This window comes from Fundulus heteroclitus, chromosome 18, assembly GCF_011125445.2.
Source record: "Fundulus heteroclitus isolate FHET01 chromosome 18, MU-UCD_Fhet_4.1, whole genome shotgun sequence".
NCBI lineage: Eukaryota > Metazoa > Chordata > Actinopteri > Cyprinodontiformes > Fundulidae > Fundulus > Fundulus heteroclitus.
Genome location: NC_046378.1, coordinates 11,717,407 through 11,732,341, shown reverse-complemented (window position 1 = coordinate 11,732,341; position 14,935 = coordinate 11,717,407). Strand labels below are relative to the sequence as shown.

The following is a 14,935-nucleotide window of genomic DNA, read 5'->3' as shown; positions in this document are numbered from 1 at the left end:
CATTAAACGGACATTGCATTTTAGAAAAATGCTGCTTCGGCACCTGGAACTTGATGTATTCTACCAGAAAACCAGGTTTGTGACTTTTTTTGTGGTATATGAATCACCAGGATTCATATACCACTGAAGTAGTAAAAGTTCATCATATTATGCATGTCTATGAAGAAGTACTCAGTAGTATATGCATCTTGGACTATATATGGAAAATACGTTTTTTATTCCACCTGAAAGTTGGACGAAATATCCTTATGCTTGTGATCTGGTCAGGATTTTGACCCAGGATTACTCAAAAAGTGCACAGCAAAAGTACTTCATATTATGCATGCAAGTACTCTATGAAGTACTTTGTTCAGTAGTATATGAATCTTGGATTTAGTTCACTACCAGGAATAATTACTGTAAACTAGTTATGGTATGTTTCACGGGTCTGATTGAGAGACTGCAACCTGCCCAACAGTCACTACCAGCAGCTCTTCAGGGCTGTTTCATCACCAGTACCGTAAATGTTAGTGGATTGGTGCACTTGAAAAATAATGTGCGGCTGATTTTGACCAAGCAAAGGCGAGCGTGGGCTGGCTGGACGGCAGTCAGACATGCACGTGGGCACATTTTGTCTCAATTTAGCTCAAGTGTTCCTGCCCTCCCTGGTCATCTGGCACTGACTTATAAACACATTCTCACACCCCTCTGTCACCGGGAGCATTTATTATTGTCCGCACAGACAAGCTTTGACCGGAGACAGCTTCACACAGATTGCTGCAAAGCCGCATGTTCCTGGGAAGCAACACACAACGCCGCTGGTTGGGGGGGAAAAATTAACTCTTAGTCATCCATCATTTGGATTCCTAAATACTTAACATATCTTCCATTTAATATGTGTAGCCATGTCACCATTTTCTCTGAACAGGCTTTAAAGTTTCTCATTAGATTTTTCCGTCACCAAAACCTGGGTTGTCTGTTCAGCTTCCTGTGGCTCCCTCTGCTGGACTGGAAAACCGGAAACGCGCTTTCCTCGAGGAAAAAATGTTTTTTATACCAATAGCTGTGTATTTCTACAGGTTCAGTAGGAAAATTCAGACATCACTCTGTAGTTTGAGACTTTTTTGCTTATTCTATGGAACCGTAAATGTTTATCCCAGGCCAGGAGGGATACAAACTCCCTCCTGTGACTTTATATCTCTCAACAGACCCCCCCACCCCACACACACTTTAATTTGCACAAAATGTGATTATTCATCTGCTATAAACCCCGTTATGTACATTAGGCAGTTTAATTTTCCTAGAAGTTGATAGCCTTGAACTAAAATCCAATCTGCTGTAAACAAAACACCCTTTAGTGCCTAAAGGGACTTTAACTTTTAGCCTTACTAATTCCTACCCGTAGTTAGAGTTTCAGAAATAAAGAATGAGGGGGAAACTTATTTATTGCTTTTGATAAAAACACATACCATTACAATGATTATGAATACATTGTATTACATTATAAGTAACTAAAGTATAAGTAACAGTAACGCTAAACTGTAAAACATACAGAGGTTATTCAAGTAATGTAAAGTCAGACTCTTTAGTGAACATATCTTTTCCGAATCTTAAAACATAAATTAAAGCATCTAGTTTTAGTTTTGAACAGTTTTGCAGTAAAACCTAAATTTAAAAAGAACGAGAGAGGTAAACATTACATTAAATTTAAATAAGCTGCATTTAAACAGCAGGAGTTGGACGACAGTAGAAGGAACAAGTCTCTTTGTTGCCTAAGCAAATATCACAGCAGCTTTAATTTTAAATAAATATTCATTTCGTTGTGCAATATAATTTAAGAATGCTTTCGTCTAATTGAAAACCTGGGCAACTAGAATAGGAAGACCAACTCAATATTGATATTACATATCTTTGTGGCTCATCTCAGTTTCCCGGCAGTTCATCAATAGCCGTGGAAGCAAAGGATGTGTTGACATCCGTAGCAGCTGTAGCGAGAGATGCGGACGTGCCGGTGGAGGTGCCATCTTTGGGTTTGGGCCTGGGCTTCATCATTTCCTCCTTGTTGCGATCGGGTTTGAGCAGGAGAATGTAACACTTGGGGAGGAAGATGCAGGTGAGCAGGCCGAAGCTGGAGGCTAGGATGGCAAAGATCTGCACAGCGACCATGAACTTTCCTCTGGTGCTGAGGTAAGCCGGAACAAAGGAGATCCAGACGATGAAGAAGACCAGCATGCCAAAAGTAAAACACTTGGCTTCACTGGAAGATAAATCAAAAGCATACATGCTGGCTTAAAGTAGAACGGGAGGTCCAACCTCCTACAGATCCTTTCTTATTTTGTCTCCAAACAACTTCAAACTATAATGTTTTTTATTGGCATTACATATCAAAAACCAACACAATGTTTTTCAGACATTTTTATGAATAAGAATCATATGAATGTAGGATGCAATGGTATTTTGCCCTTCTGAGTCAGGAATGTGTAGAATCTTTGCTGCGATTACAGCCACAGGTCTTTTGAGGCATGTTGCTACCAACTTTCTACACCAAGACACTGAGATCTAGCTCATTCTTCAATGCCAAAAATCTCAACTTCAGTCAGATTGGATGGATGGTATCTGTGAACCTTGCTGTAATTCATTATCATGCTTTAACTGGAGCCTTTGCATTGTAGCCCAGACTGTGTTAACGCTTGTTGTTCTGCTGGGAGGTGAAGTCCTTTGCAGCATTTTACAGGTTTTTCTATCCCCATCCATCCTCCCATCAACTTTGGCCAGTTTTATTGTCCCCACTGAAGAAAACCCTCACCTGATGCTGCCACCGCAATGTTTCTCATCTGACTTTCTTCCCTCTGTTTGACAGGACTCCAACCCAACTTTCCATGGTACTTCTCGTGGCTCTTTTCTTGCCAAACTTGCATAAAGCCCAGATTTTTTAGAAACTGTCAATAGAAGTTGACAGTTTCTAAAAAACTGTCCATAGACAGTTTCTGTCTATGGACTTCTGTCTACAGTCCATAGACAGAAACTGCCTCTTGCTCTGGCTTTTAGTCTTACACTGTCAGCCGTGTCTCTAGAGGTTTGCACTTGATGCCATCCTCTTCCCATTGAACTGGGGATGAACTGAGGATTTCTAAGTGCTCTACAAGATGTTAAACACTTGGGATACTGTTCACAACCTAACTCAGATTTAAAACCTCCACAGCTTCATCCCTGACCTGTCGGCTTTGTTTCTCGGCCTCTGAGGCTTTCACGTTGCTCTGGATTTTATTCACGGGTATTGAGGACTGAACACAAATGCGTACACCAGAGTTCTATTTGCGAAAACCTTACAAACAAAACATTTACCCCTGCTTGAAAAACGTCAATCTGTTCGTTATCAAGCACTGTGCTACGTACCTGAAGTGGTCTTCCAGTTTGCGGGCTATAAAGGCAAAGACGAAAGCCAGCAGAGCCAGCAGGATGTCATAGGCGAAGATGCAACAGATGAAGACCACAGAGCCTTCGTCACACTCCAGGATGATCTTTATATTCTGGGCAGCGGTGTTCTTGACCGGGTGTGGCGGGAGGATGATGAGCCAAACAGTGCACGCCACAGCCTAGACAGAGGGAGGATCGTTTTTAAGATGAAATACGATAAGAAATTGCTTTATTGACCCACAATGTGGACATCTGGGAGGGTTACGGTTCGGGTTTTTATGGGTTTTTCAGGACCTGAGGTAACCTATGTTCAGAAATCAGGGAATTTACTTTTGTGTTTCTTACACCTCTTTTCATCTCATGTGACTAGTTTAGTCTTTTCCCAAAATGTCTCACCTGTATTAATGTTGCCACAGCAGCCATCGCCCTCTGGTGGCCAAAGGTGAGAACGTCAACTTCGGGCTTATCCAAAGCGCCTGGATCATTGTTGGCCGGGCTGGTAAATATCACGTCAGGACTGCCGCTGTTAGCTGCTGCTTCGGCTGCAGCTTTTGCAGCTTTGGCAGCTGCCTTGGCTTTGACTCTGGCCTTTTTCAGAGCTCGGGCTCTGAGCATCAGCACAGCTGCCTTGCCTGGGATCAAAGAAACAGGTCAGGGTACCTGGCTATCCTAAGATGAGGAGAAAAATGAAACGTAAAGCTGATTTCTACTGTTCACTGACCCATAATGCAAGAAAGGCACAGGGCAAAGCCAAGAGCTAAAGCTACTTGGCTGGTCATGCAGCTCCAGTTTTGTGGCTCTCCGAGGAAGACGATGGAGCAGAGGAAGGTTACAACGAGAGACAAGAGCAGCAAGAAACTCAACAGGGGGTCATTGGCTTTGACCAGAGGAGTTCTTATGTACATAAATAACACCACCTGGAAAAGGAATTAGGGAAATTAAACACCTAATATTTATGCTTCTGCACTCAGTTTTCAGTGGCTACATGCACTGTATAAAAATACATATAACCATGTTTTCCTTACAGGCTGATGTTACATCAGGATAACCTTATCGTGTTTTGGTCAGATAACCTTATTATAATCTTTTTTTTTTAACTAAATGCCAGAATAATGAAGCATATAATTTTGGAGAATTGTTATCATCTGCATATTGAGATGTTTACACACACTAAGGCCTTTTGTGAGCTTCTGATAGGTTCATTCAGCCTCTAATTCAACTGGAGGCAAACTTGTGGGTGCATTTTAAGGCAAAACATCAAACATACAGCTTGCTTACGTGATATCATTGGAAAATCAGCCAAGATATCAGGAAGAGAATAGTAGACCTCGACAAGTCTGGCTTGTCCTTGCGTATAATTTCTAGCTATCTGAAGGTGCCGCGTTCAAATGTTCAAATAACAACAGTATTGGGAATGTTCGACCATTTCACTGTTCCTTCTGAGGGTGTTACCAAAGAGATGTAAGTGTTTTGGTGCAGATGAGGGTATCGCCCCAAGAACCAATGCAAAAGACTTGGTGAAGACGCTGGCTGAAGCTGGTGAGAGAGCGTCATTATCCACAACAAAATGGATCCTGCGCTGACATGGGCTGAAAGGCCACTCGATAAAGAAGAAGCAAAATCAGCATAAAAAAGCCAGATAAGATTTTGTAGATGCACTCAGGGGCAAAGATGTCCTGTGGTCTGATGAAATGGCTATAAGGACCATTAGTACATTTGGAAGAAAACATGGGAAGCCCCCCAAGTCTGAGAACGGCACGCCGACTGGGAAGTGCAGGCATCATGTTGTGAGAAGATAAATGGAATCGGTGGGAAAGAAAATTTTGTGCAAATATCAAAACATTTCAAGACACCAGCCAGGAAGCTTGGGCATAAAGGACTATTCTAAATGGACAGTAATCACTAGCATGCAGCTAAATTAGTCACAAATTGGTCTCAGTCCCGTAGCAGATTTTTGGACATAGCTGAAAAGGTGTGTGTGAGCAAGGAACGGACCATACTACCTGCAAAATATTGTAGGAAACTTGTGGAACAACAACCAAAATTCTTGACTCAAATCACAGAAATACTAAAGAAATGTAGATGAACTTCTCAATTTGAAGAAAGTAATAAAATATTTCCTAAAAAACAAAATCTCTCTGTCAATATTGTGGTATTTTGCCAACAGTGTATCCCTAAATGACCAAAGTTGGCAAAAGTTTGAGGGAAAATATCATTCTTTTTAAATCCTTCATAAAAGCCTCCTTATAAAGTGTATGTAAAAATATTAATTGAGATAATTCTTACCCCAACACCTATGGTTATTAAAGCTCCAAAGGCAGAGATGACTATCAGTGTGATACCCAGCGGTTCTCCAAAGGCCAGGAACTCAATGATTTTAGGCACACAGGCATCGTGGGCTTGGTTAGACCAGTCATCCCCAGTACACAGGATGCATTCACGGGCATCTGTCGAAGTAGGAAAACAGAACATTTAAAGAGTAACAGATACGAAAGCAGTGGGGTAATATCTTTAAATACATTAGGCTTATTAGAATGATCTTATTTATGCTGTCAAAGAAAAGTGACAGACTGTAGACTTGAATGTACTTGTAAAGGTACTCTTGTCTTTTTGGGTTATAACGCTTAGATCTCAGGTAAAGAGAGCCATGGGCACTATTTTACAAAAAAAAAAAAAAAAAAAAAAAAAAAGGAACTTTATCAGCCACAATAAATCAAAGCATTCAGCTCTAACAAGTTTTTCAGAACTTTAAAATGAAGTGATAAAGATTTTCAAAAGGATCACTAAAAACATCGAACAACTCTGGGTTATTATCATTTATTTATCGCTAACTATTCTTAATCGAGGCTGGAACGGCTGCTCCTTGAACAATTAATCAGAGTTTTGTAGAACAAAGATTTTTTTAGCACATGTTTTAATTACAAGTAGATTTTTTCCCCCAAAATAAAACATGAATAAGCTTAAACGTATGTGTCAGTTTACCATAATGTCTTTTGTAAGCGGTGGTGAAGTTTGTGGTTTCTATTTGTCTGACAGAACTAAATAATTTGGCCAGTACTGAGGAAAATTAGACAGTCAGAGGAACTCAAATCTAAAAATTCAATCGTAGAGTTATAAAACATGGGAAAGCCTGCCAGAGCAATTTCCAAACAATGGCCGACTGCAAGATCATGTGTTCAAATTACTACATCTGAATGGGAGTGTTTGCGATGGCTGATCCATTTACCGAGGTCTGGAAAAAGATCCATGCAGTCATTATCAACTAAAAGGAAATCGGCCAGGGTGTTTAGAAACAATCAAGACACCAAGGCCTAAGTTTGCTATGAAATAGGAACGGCTGTGTCCCTTTCCATGGTGAAGCCAGTCTTACACCCTTATTGAGCTTAATGGCAAGATAGGAGAAACACTGAGCTGGTCCAACAGTCTTCAAAATAGGTGACGCTATCATTAAGTTTCTTGAATGGCCGTCCCATAACCCTGACTTTAACCTATTACAACTATATGGCCAATTCTGAGTCTTTGCGAGGACGTCCACCGATTTGCAAAAAACACCACTTCTGTCAAAAGGAGTGGTTAAATATATGGCCAGGGCCAAGGCAACAGCTCAGGGAGGTGTGACTAAATATTAGTTGGGGTATATAATGTGTTTCAACCTGTATGCATCACTTTAAGATACCTGAAAGAAGACTGGAAAGCTGTATACTGACTTGTGGTGTTACTGATTTCTCCGTCAGCGCATGGGATGCAGTCGAAACAACAGACCGGCTCCCCCTGCCGGATCCCCTTCCTGGTGCCGGGCTGGCAGTTCTCGCTGCACACTGAGCGAGGAGGCTTGGACACGTTCCGGGGGAAAGACAAGTTTAGTCACAGTAACATGGCATAAATGAGGCGCATCCTTAGCTCCTGTACCGACCAACCATCTAACTGACCTCCAGTTCTTCGTTGTTCCACACAATGGACTCGTTCCTGATGTGCATCCTCTCCTCCGGCGCGGCAGATCCGTTGTAGTGTCCCACGGTGACGTAGGATATCTCTCCATTCCCGTTGACCTGCCAGTTAATGATGTCATAGAAGGCCTCGATGTCGCCGTCTTCAAAGTAGATCTCCTCCCCGGTGTTGGGCATCTTGTAACGCACGTTCTTCACATAGTACATCAGCTACGGGAGACATGGTTGGTGAGTTATGAGGACGTCGAGAAGATCTTTGTAAAATCTGTACATGCCTACCTGCCAAGGCTCAAAGTTGGTCATGTTGGTGCAGCTGCCTCCAACAAAGGGGCCGTTCCCTTCCACGCAGTGCTCCAGGTTGTGCAAGGCGTGGGCCACGGCGTACACTGCCTTGTAAACACTGTGGAACCACGTTTCGTCTTAGCAATCGTCGTCATTGTCTTCAACCGAAAACATTGGTTGTATATACAGTATTTATGGCCTGCTGTCCCCAAAACAGTGTCAGTCATTGGTTGAATGATGTGTAAATAGCGGTCACAGTTGCAGCGGTAGAGGGACGGAGTATGGAGATTACAAGCATCAGTGACTTGTTTAATGGTTGCTTGAGCTGGGGTTACTGACCTGTAAGTGATTCGTAACTGGGAGACATCAGAGTAGGTATTATTGAGCTGAGCCACAGACTCACTGCCGGTACACAGACCATCTGGTAGCCCCCTCCCCGCTCTGGATAGAGTGCCGTTCACCTCTTTGGCCATTCTCATCGCTTTCTTATAGTCCAGTGTGCAGTTGAACAGCTAAGAGACACAATTACATAAAATTTACACATTTACAGCCTAATGGATCAGCTACACAGTTCCCAACAAACATGTGGTGCGTTGTCGAGTTTGCTGGGTCAAATAAACTGAGGCACACCGTCTCCCAGAACTCCTCTGTGACGGCATCTGCATAGGGATCCAGATCCAGCAGATGGCGCTGAAGACCAGGGATGTCAGCCTTTTTCACCCCGAAGCCAAGCGTACCAGACAGGATCGAGTTCACCTGGAGAAGGAAAGACAACAGGCACATTAAAGGGAAGGGTCATGATTTTTTAAAGGCTGTGTTTTAATCGGTTAATACCTCCAGTAGACTCTACTGTTGTCTCCATTCATTGGTTGGCCACAGAGGTCAAAACTAATGGGCAGTCCGAGGGGGACGAAGCCCAAAACAGATTTCTACAATCGTATCAGTGATTGACTTTTGAAAAAAAATCTTTTGATTGAGGTGTGTTGGACAAGGGAAACATCTAAAAGATGTGCAACTGTTTTAGGCAGTTTTTATTGTTTTAATTTACTGAAGTCAAGGATTTTGTTACACAGAGAATCAGTGAGGGAGGCTATGCTGGTGAAGATTCTCAGTCATTCAGGTCATGATCAATCCTAAAAAGGTTAAAAAAATAAAAGAACTTGACTTCTGTTCTAAAGCTGAGGACGTTTCGCTTCCTATCCAAGTAGATTTCTCAATTCAAAATGTCTGGAGTAGCGTGGAGGCCAAGCTTTATAGACCTGGCGAGAACTTTTTAGAGATTAGATTCACATGTAAATTCACCTGGAACTGATCGACCGAACAACAGAGGAGGGAGAGCTCAGGTTTCAACTTTCAAAAACTTACAACACAGCGATAGGTTTGATTCCTGCCAAGTTTCACTCCAACTCACACCGACATGTGACCACAACATTCCTCCTGTGTGCCAGGCAAACGATGAGCCTAACGGCTCTCCATTGTTGGGCGACCAGTTCCAGGTGAATTTGCATGTAACTGAGCTCCTCTGAGCTCGCCTGCAGGTCTATACATAAATATATAAAGATTTAGAGGTGATGGGAGTCTGCTTTGCTCTTGGCCCCTTTAAGGACACGCTGTTTAGCTTCATCCTCCAGGACCAACTAATCTGGGTTCGTACTAAATGAAGACACCTACATTTTATATATATATGCCAGTAAGGTATGAGCTGCCTCTAGCCTTTCAACAGAACCCAACCTCAAACATCCTGTTCTTTCCCTCGATCAAATTAAGCTAAAAGACGACATCTTCAACAAACAAGTCAAATGCCATCAGGTCGCTGAGCTCTCACCCCAGGCTGATTGATGAGGGCCGAGGTGACCCAGGCCTCGCTAGCGATCCAGGTCCGGTTCGTCACGTTGTGGCGGAGAAGCTCGCCGATGAGAGGGCTAAAGTCCACGTCTGACGAGAAGACCACGATGATCTTGGCTGTGGACTCAACTATGGTTTGAACGATGCTCTGGATGGCCTCTGGTGAGCTCACCTAAATTTCACGCACAGAGCTGATGTTAGGACACAGTGCCGCTCTGCCCCAAAAGGGCATCGGACGATGCGAAGGAACACGATCTACCTTAGGCAGAGTTTCCGAGAAGGAGATGCAGACTCCAGCTTCCTCCACCTGCTCCTTGAAGTCCTTGATGCCGTATTTGCCATAATCGTCTTCGGCAGCGATGGTGCCCACCCAGGTCCAGCCAAAGTGGAGCACCATTTGGGCCATGGCTCTGGACTGGTGCAGGTCGTTAGGAATGGTCCTTAAGAAGGTGGGGAACTGGAACTTGTTATTCAGTGCAGAACACGTTGAGGAGTAGCTGACCTGAAGACATGAGCAGTAAAAAAACCTGTTATCCATTTCTCTCATCTTCATCTCCTATTCTGACGATCGACAGTGGCCTACCTGTGGGAAGTGATAAAGCCCCAGTATCCTGGCTGTGGCGATGGACAGATCAGAGCCTCCAGCACCCACCAGAGAAGCGAGAGGTGGCCCATCGCCACAGCGGTAGTTGGGTACCGCTTCATCTTGCCCCGTCAGGTAGGTCAGGGTTCCCTCCACGGCCTTAGAGATGGTGAAGCAGGAGTCATAGATGACGTAACCCAGGTCAGTGTTGGGCAGCAGGTCCTCCCTTTGGTTGATTTCATTGATGGCGAACAGCATGGTCTGTGCCCAGCGGAAAGTACGGAAATTGAACCTGGAGCGTGGTCAAAGAAAAAGGAAGCAGCACAACTGTTGAGAGGGTCGGCTCGAATCACAGCAAACTAACCTGCTGGTTGGGGTCCCCACACCAGCAGTCGATCCCAGCAGCATTAAAACTATCACACAAGTCAGAATCCATATTTAAAAGTGAAATGTTATCACAGTTCAGAGCTAGAAAAGCCACAGACCTTGATTTTATCAAGCATAAATAAGGTACAATGAGCATTTCCATTGTGTTTCCACCTGGAAGCTTTTAAATCTATATACTCAGGGCGCCGGTCTGTTAGTTAAAGCTACTGATGATGCCATACGGCCTTTAAATGTCTTTTTTTATAAGTGATAGCGAAATTGGTCCTTTAAGATGCTGCATGCACGTCTCTCTTCAAATGAATGACCTGCTTTAGAGTTCTTCTGGTTTTGCTTTTTCATCATACTTAAATATTTCAAATCATTAAACAAATTTTAATGAGAGAAAAAATAAGACAAAACACAAAATGCAGTTCTAAAATAATTATTTCATTTGTATGCTAATCAAACCAACTCCTTCCCATGTGAAAACACATATTTGCATTTATCATTAAAATTATAGCTTTTTTTAGACAGTGTTCCAAATGTCTCACATGGGGGACTATAAGATACTTTGACTTAATCACCCTCTTGTTCAATTAATGGGAATAAACAACTTAATTTTCCTTAGGAAACGGATTCAAAATAACATCTGAAGCCCTGCAGGTCTCACTTGTCTCAGTTAAGGTCAGTTTTTTTGAAACATCTTTGGGAGAGATCTGAGGAAAAAGCCACAGTTGACCAAAAATAACACAAAGACTGGTGAGCTTTTTGGAACATGTGGCTCCTTATAGATCTGCCGACTAACTAACCTCGACTAACAGCTTCCTAGAAAAGAAAAACATCAAACATGGTAGAGGTTGTGTGATGGTCCAGATCTGCTTTGTTGGTTCAACACGCGTATGGGTTGTCGTAAAAGATGGAACTGTGTGCCAAAAAGTCCTGAAAGAGGATTTCCCGCCATCAGTTTGGTACTTTAATCTCAAGCAGCGGCAGGCCAGAAAATCTACAGATGAATGGTTGAAAAAATGAAAACAAAAATGAAGGTTTTAGAGTGGCCTAGTCAAAGTCTTGCCCTGAATTCAATCAAGATGCTGTAGGATGACTTTAATCAGGTTGCACATGGTATAATAATAAATAAAAATAATAATAACTCTGATGTGGCTGAATTAAAGCCATTCTGTAAAGACTTGTTTTAACTTTACCAACGTGTTTCTTCTGGTTAGCAGCTAGAAGAAGAACTCACATACTAATACACTGAAAAACAAAAAGGGTATAAATACATTTTAGAAAATAATGTGATTATCTAATAAGACATAAATAAAAATTTCTGACACCCTTTTTTTTTTTATTCATTTTATTACCTTTCACAAAATCCCTGTCTCATTTCCTACCTGAAACAAACCTTTTTAAAATCTAAATCTGCCTGGGGCATACTTTAGCTCAAAAACAGAAAAATCTGTAAACGCGAGGTATGAATTTAACGTTTTAAAACCTCCAAATATGATCCGAAGAGTTGAGCGAATATGATTCCAGCGCTACACATTTGGCTATCCTGTGACTGATGCTGATTTCTAATCGTAACCTGTTACTACTGGCTTCGTTAGAGGAAGAATGAATATTTTAGAGAGAGAGAGAGAATATTTGCTGAGTTGTTTTTATTGTGCTGAGGCTAGTTTTACTCGCCTATTTTGCTGAAATACTTATTTCAGACTAACTTTTTTTGTGTGTCTCGGCAGCATCGCTCTAATTCAGCGCTCACGGACTCCCTTATTGTTTAATATTACACCATAAAGACATGTTTTCATAACAGGACGGCTGCTGTAGCTAATTGGCCCCAAAGGCCCTGATGACCGGGGGAGTTGTGTCAAGAACTAAAGTCTGGTTATCAGATGGTAACCGGCCCGTTAAACCTACGAACTTTAACCGATATAGCAGATTGTTCCAACTTTTAAACTCTGTTTTTCAAGCGAGCGAAGCTTTGTAGGGAGCCCACTCACCCATCACACCCCGAGGAGGCGGGCAGGGCCGAAGTGTTGCCGTCGCTGGAAGCAACGCGCATGTGGACAGGAAACATCCCCCCGATCACGACCCGCTTCTTCTCCACATTCTTGTAGCCGCTCAGGTTGAACTTGGCCTTCAGCTTGCAGGTGGATTCCGCCCGAAGAGATTCGTGCACGCAGAAAAAGCAAAACAGTCCGAGCAAGAAGCCTCTCATTTTCGTGCCTTGTCAATGCTGAGCAGGTCTCTCTCTCTCTCTTTGGAGCAGACAGAGAAGTGAGCAGCATCCTGCGACAGGTGTCTCCTCTGTCCTCTGGGGAGGAGAGCAGCAAAGGTAACAGATTCAACAGGAGCGAAGCCGAAGCGCAGAGACGGCCGATAACTGATGGAGGCGTTAATGTTCAGATGTTAGGACTGAGGAAAAGTAAAAGAAAAAGAAAAAAAGTCCTGCCACCATGAATCATAGAATCACCCATGGGTCAGGAGAGGTCCCGGTACATTGGTGTCCTTTAGACTGAATCCTGGACTTTCAGAAGAATTCAAGCACAGAAATTGTGGAACCACTTCGGGGTTCCACAATTTCCAAGAAACGGGCAAATATATTTTCGTTTCATCTCCTGGCCTCCCCACCTTATGTCTCGTGTAAATACGCCTCATTATTCTGTGCAAACTGCCACAGGCTACAAGTTAATTGTCAGATGCGTGTGGTGACTTGTAAGTTACACGCAGTGCTACAGTTCACACACTGTTCCAACATCGGCCCGGGTCCCCAGAGCACCGGTCGGCGGTGTAACGGACCTGTTTGATCTTGTCTCTCAGTCTGGGGGGAGCGACACACACCTGAACCTCCAGCAGACAAAGATACATCTGCTGGGTGTACTGAACTATTAATCAGAAGCAGCTTTAATCGGCAGGTTTCTGCATACGAACAGGGAATCTGACATGGGTTCCACTGTGCTCTTAATGAACCAGAACCAGAACCAAACATGGAGAAGCAGCATTTAGTTCTCATGCTCCACTTATCTGAAACAAACTCCCAGAAGACGGTAAACGTGCTGAAACCCTGAGTGTCTTTAAATCAAGGTTAAAAACCTATTTGCTCAGCGTTGCCTTTAAATGTTAATGTTGAAATTTGCAGTCCAACTTGTCTTATACTGTATCAGATCTGCTGCTACTGTTCCAATGCAATGTGCTTTTGTCTGTAAGGTGTTCCCTCTGTCTCTGTAAGGCTTTCTTACAGAGAAATTGTCTAGTTACTGAAAAGTACTTTATAAATAAAACTTGCCTCGCCTTAATGAAGACATTTCAAATATAAATATATAAATATATATATATAGATCCATCCATCCATTTTCTTCCGCTTATCGGGGGTCGAGTCATGGGGGTAGCAGCTTCAGTAGGGAGACCCAGACGTCCCTCTCCTCAGCCACTTGGGCCAACTCCGCCGGGGGAATCCCAAGGTGTTCCCAGGCCAGCTGAGAAACATTAGTCCCTCCAGCGTGTCCTGGGTCTTCTTTATATATATGTGAGGCAGTAGGATGGCAACAATCCTGCAGCAGGACCAGGTGGTCTGACTGCTATTAGGTAGATGAGCTCCTCAGATCCATTGTGAGATCATATGCTGGTGCGGTTGGCCGAGAGTTCTTCCTAATGCAAGACGACGCCAGACCTCATGTGGCTGGAGTGTGTCAGAGGTTCCTGCAAGACGAAGGCATTGATGCTATGGACCGGCCCGCCCATTCCCCAGACCGGAATCCAGTTGAGCAGATCTCGCTCCATCCACCAACGCCACATTGTACCACAGACTGTCCAGGAGTTGATGGGTGTGTTAGTCCAGGTCTGGACCATTCTCCGCGTTGTAGGGAGGTCATACAGTCAGGTGGAGGCCAACCGCTGCTGAGCCTCGTTTTGACTTGTTTTAAGGACATTACATCAAAGATGGATTCACCTGTAATGTCTTCTTCCACTTTAATTTTGAGTGTGGCTCCAAATCCAGAGCTCCATGGGTTAATACATTTGATTTTCATTGATAATTGTTGTGTGATTTTTGTTGTAAGCACATTCAATTATGTAAAGAACAATGTATTTAAAAAGAATATTTCATTCATTCAGATCTAGCATGTCTTACTTTAGGCTTCCCTTTATTTTATGAGCAGTATATCTATCTATCTATATCGATAGATAGATAGATAGATAGATAGATAGATAGATAGATAGATAGATAGATAGATAGATAGATAGATAGATAGATAGATAGATAGATAGATAGAGTGTGTTTTTACAAAACAGGAAGTCATGGTTGGATGGATGCAAACATGTATGGTAATAATAACGGGCGTTCTGGCTTTCAAGTGTTCATCAGAGCCTGGGGGAAGGAACTGTCTCTGGGGCGGCTGGTTTTTATAAATCGTGCTCTGTAGCGCTGACCTGAGGGTAAAAGTCTGAACAGTTTGTGTTCAGGGTGTGTGGGACCTGGATTATGGTTAGGGTCAGCCCCGACAGTCCTCTCCGCAGGCCT

General features: G+C 43.0%; 1 protein-coding gene across 1 annotated transcript; it reads right to left on the bottom strand.

The window, feature by feature from the left end:
- Positions 1 to 1,415: 1,415 nt before the first annotated feature.
- Positions 1,416 to 12,748, bottom strand: LOC105934691 (vomeronasal type-2 receptor 1). The gene is made up of 14 exons (XM_012874799.3): positions 12,417 to 12,748; positions 10,054 to 10,345; positions 9,730 to 9,972; positions 9,451 to 9,642; positions 8,256 to 8,381; positions 7,965 to 8,137; positions 7,623 to 7,743; positions 7,326 to 7,553; positions 7,104 to 7,227; positions 5,683 to 5,843; positions 4,118 to 4,313; positions 3,793 to 4,028; positions 3,376 to 3,575; positions 1,416 to 2,236 (listed from the first exon to the last, which is right to left on the bottom strand). Exons 1-14 carry the CDS (start codon positions 12,632 to 12,634, stop codon positions 1,903 to 1,905), a joined length of 2,844 nt encoding a protein of 947 aa, XP_012730253.2. The 5' UTR covers positions 12,635 to 12,748; the 3' UTR covers positions 1,416 to 1,902.
- Positions 12,749 to 14,935: the final 2,187 nt, after the last annotated feature.

Bases quoted from the DNA above. Each gene is read 5' to 3' on its own strand.
- LOC105934691 (XM_012874799.3), bottom strand. From the start codon at position 12,634: ATGAGAGGCTTCTTGCTCGGACTGTTTTGCTTTTTCTGCGTGCACGAA. The intron at 3,576-3,792 runs GTGAGACATTTT...CCCTCTGTCTAG, and splicing joins CTGTGGCAACATTAATACAG to GCTGTGGCGTGCACTGTTTG. The intron at 2,237-3,375 runs GTACGTAGCACA...TTTATCTTCCAG, and splicing joins AAACTGGAAGACCACTTCAG to TGAAGCCAAGTGTTTTACTT.